The sequence below is a fragment of the Penaeus monodon genome, chromosome 23 (genome assembly GCF_015228065.2).
Source record: "Penaeus monodon isolate SGIC_2016 chromosome 23, NSTDA_Pmon_1, whole genome shotgun sequence".
In the NCBI taxonomy this organism is placed as follows: domain Eukaryota; kingdom Metazoa; phylum Arthropoda; class Malacostraca; order Decapoda; family Penaeidae; genus Penaeus; species Penaeus monodon.
In genome coordinates, this window is record NC_051408.1 from 7,579,978 (window position 1) to 7,580,182 (window position 205).

The window sequence follows — 205 nt, forward strand, 5'->3', positions numbered from 1 at the left end:
CTGTAATACCTCATGATGAGCCAGCAATAGGGTCTGCAAAGAGACGGCACCCGCACCAGCTGCATTCCCTGATAACACTACTCAAGCCTGAAGACTACAGATCTGGCTTACACAAAAATAGAGACAATCAATGTTATCTTATCAGTGATGTCACAATATGAGGTGATGGTTCAAGTATTTATCCCCTGTTTTTATTCAAGATGCT

General features: G+C 42.0%; 1 protein-coding gene across 2 annotated transcripts in view; it reads right to left on the reverse strand.

The window, feature by feature from the left end:
* LOC119587770 (probable serine hydrolase) overlaps positions 1-205 on the reverse strand; it is a gene marked incomplete in the record, with an annotated part of 6,902 nt that overhangs the window by 5,031 nt on the left and 1,666 nt on the right. Inside the window, 1 exon segment of one of the 2 annotated variants that reach the window (XM_037936458.1) lies at positions 10-102. Within the exon segment in view, the coding sequence (XP_037792386.1) occupies positions 10-65 (56 nt within the window). 2 annotated transcript variants of the gene reach the window in all.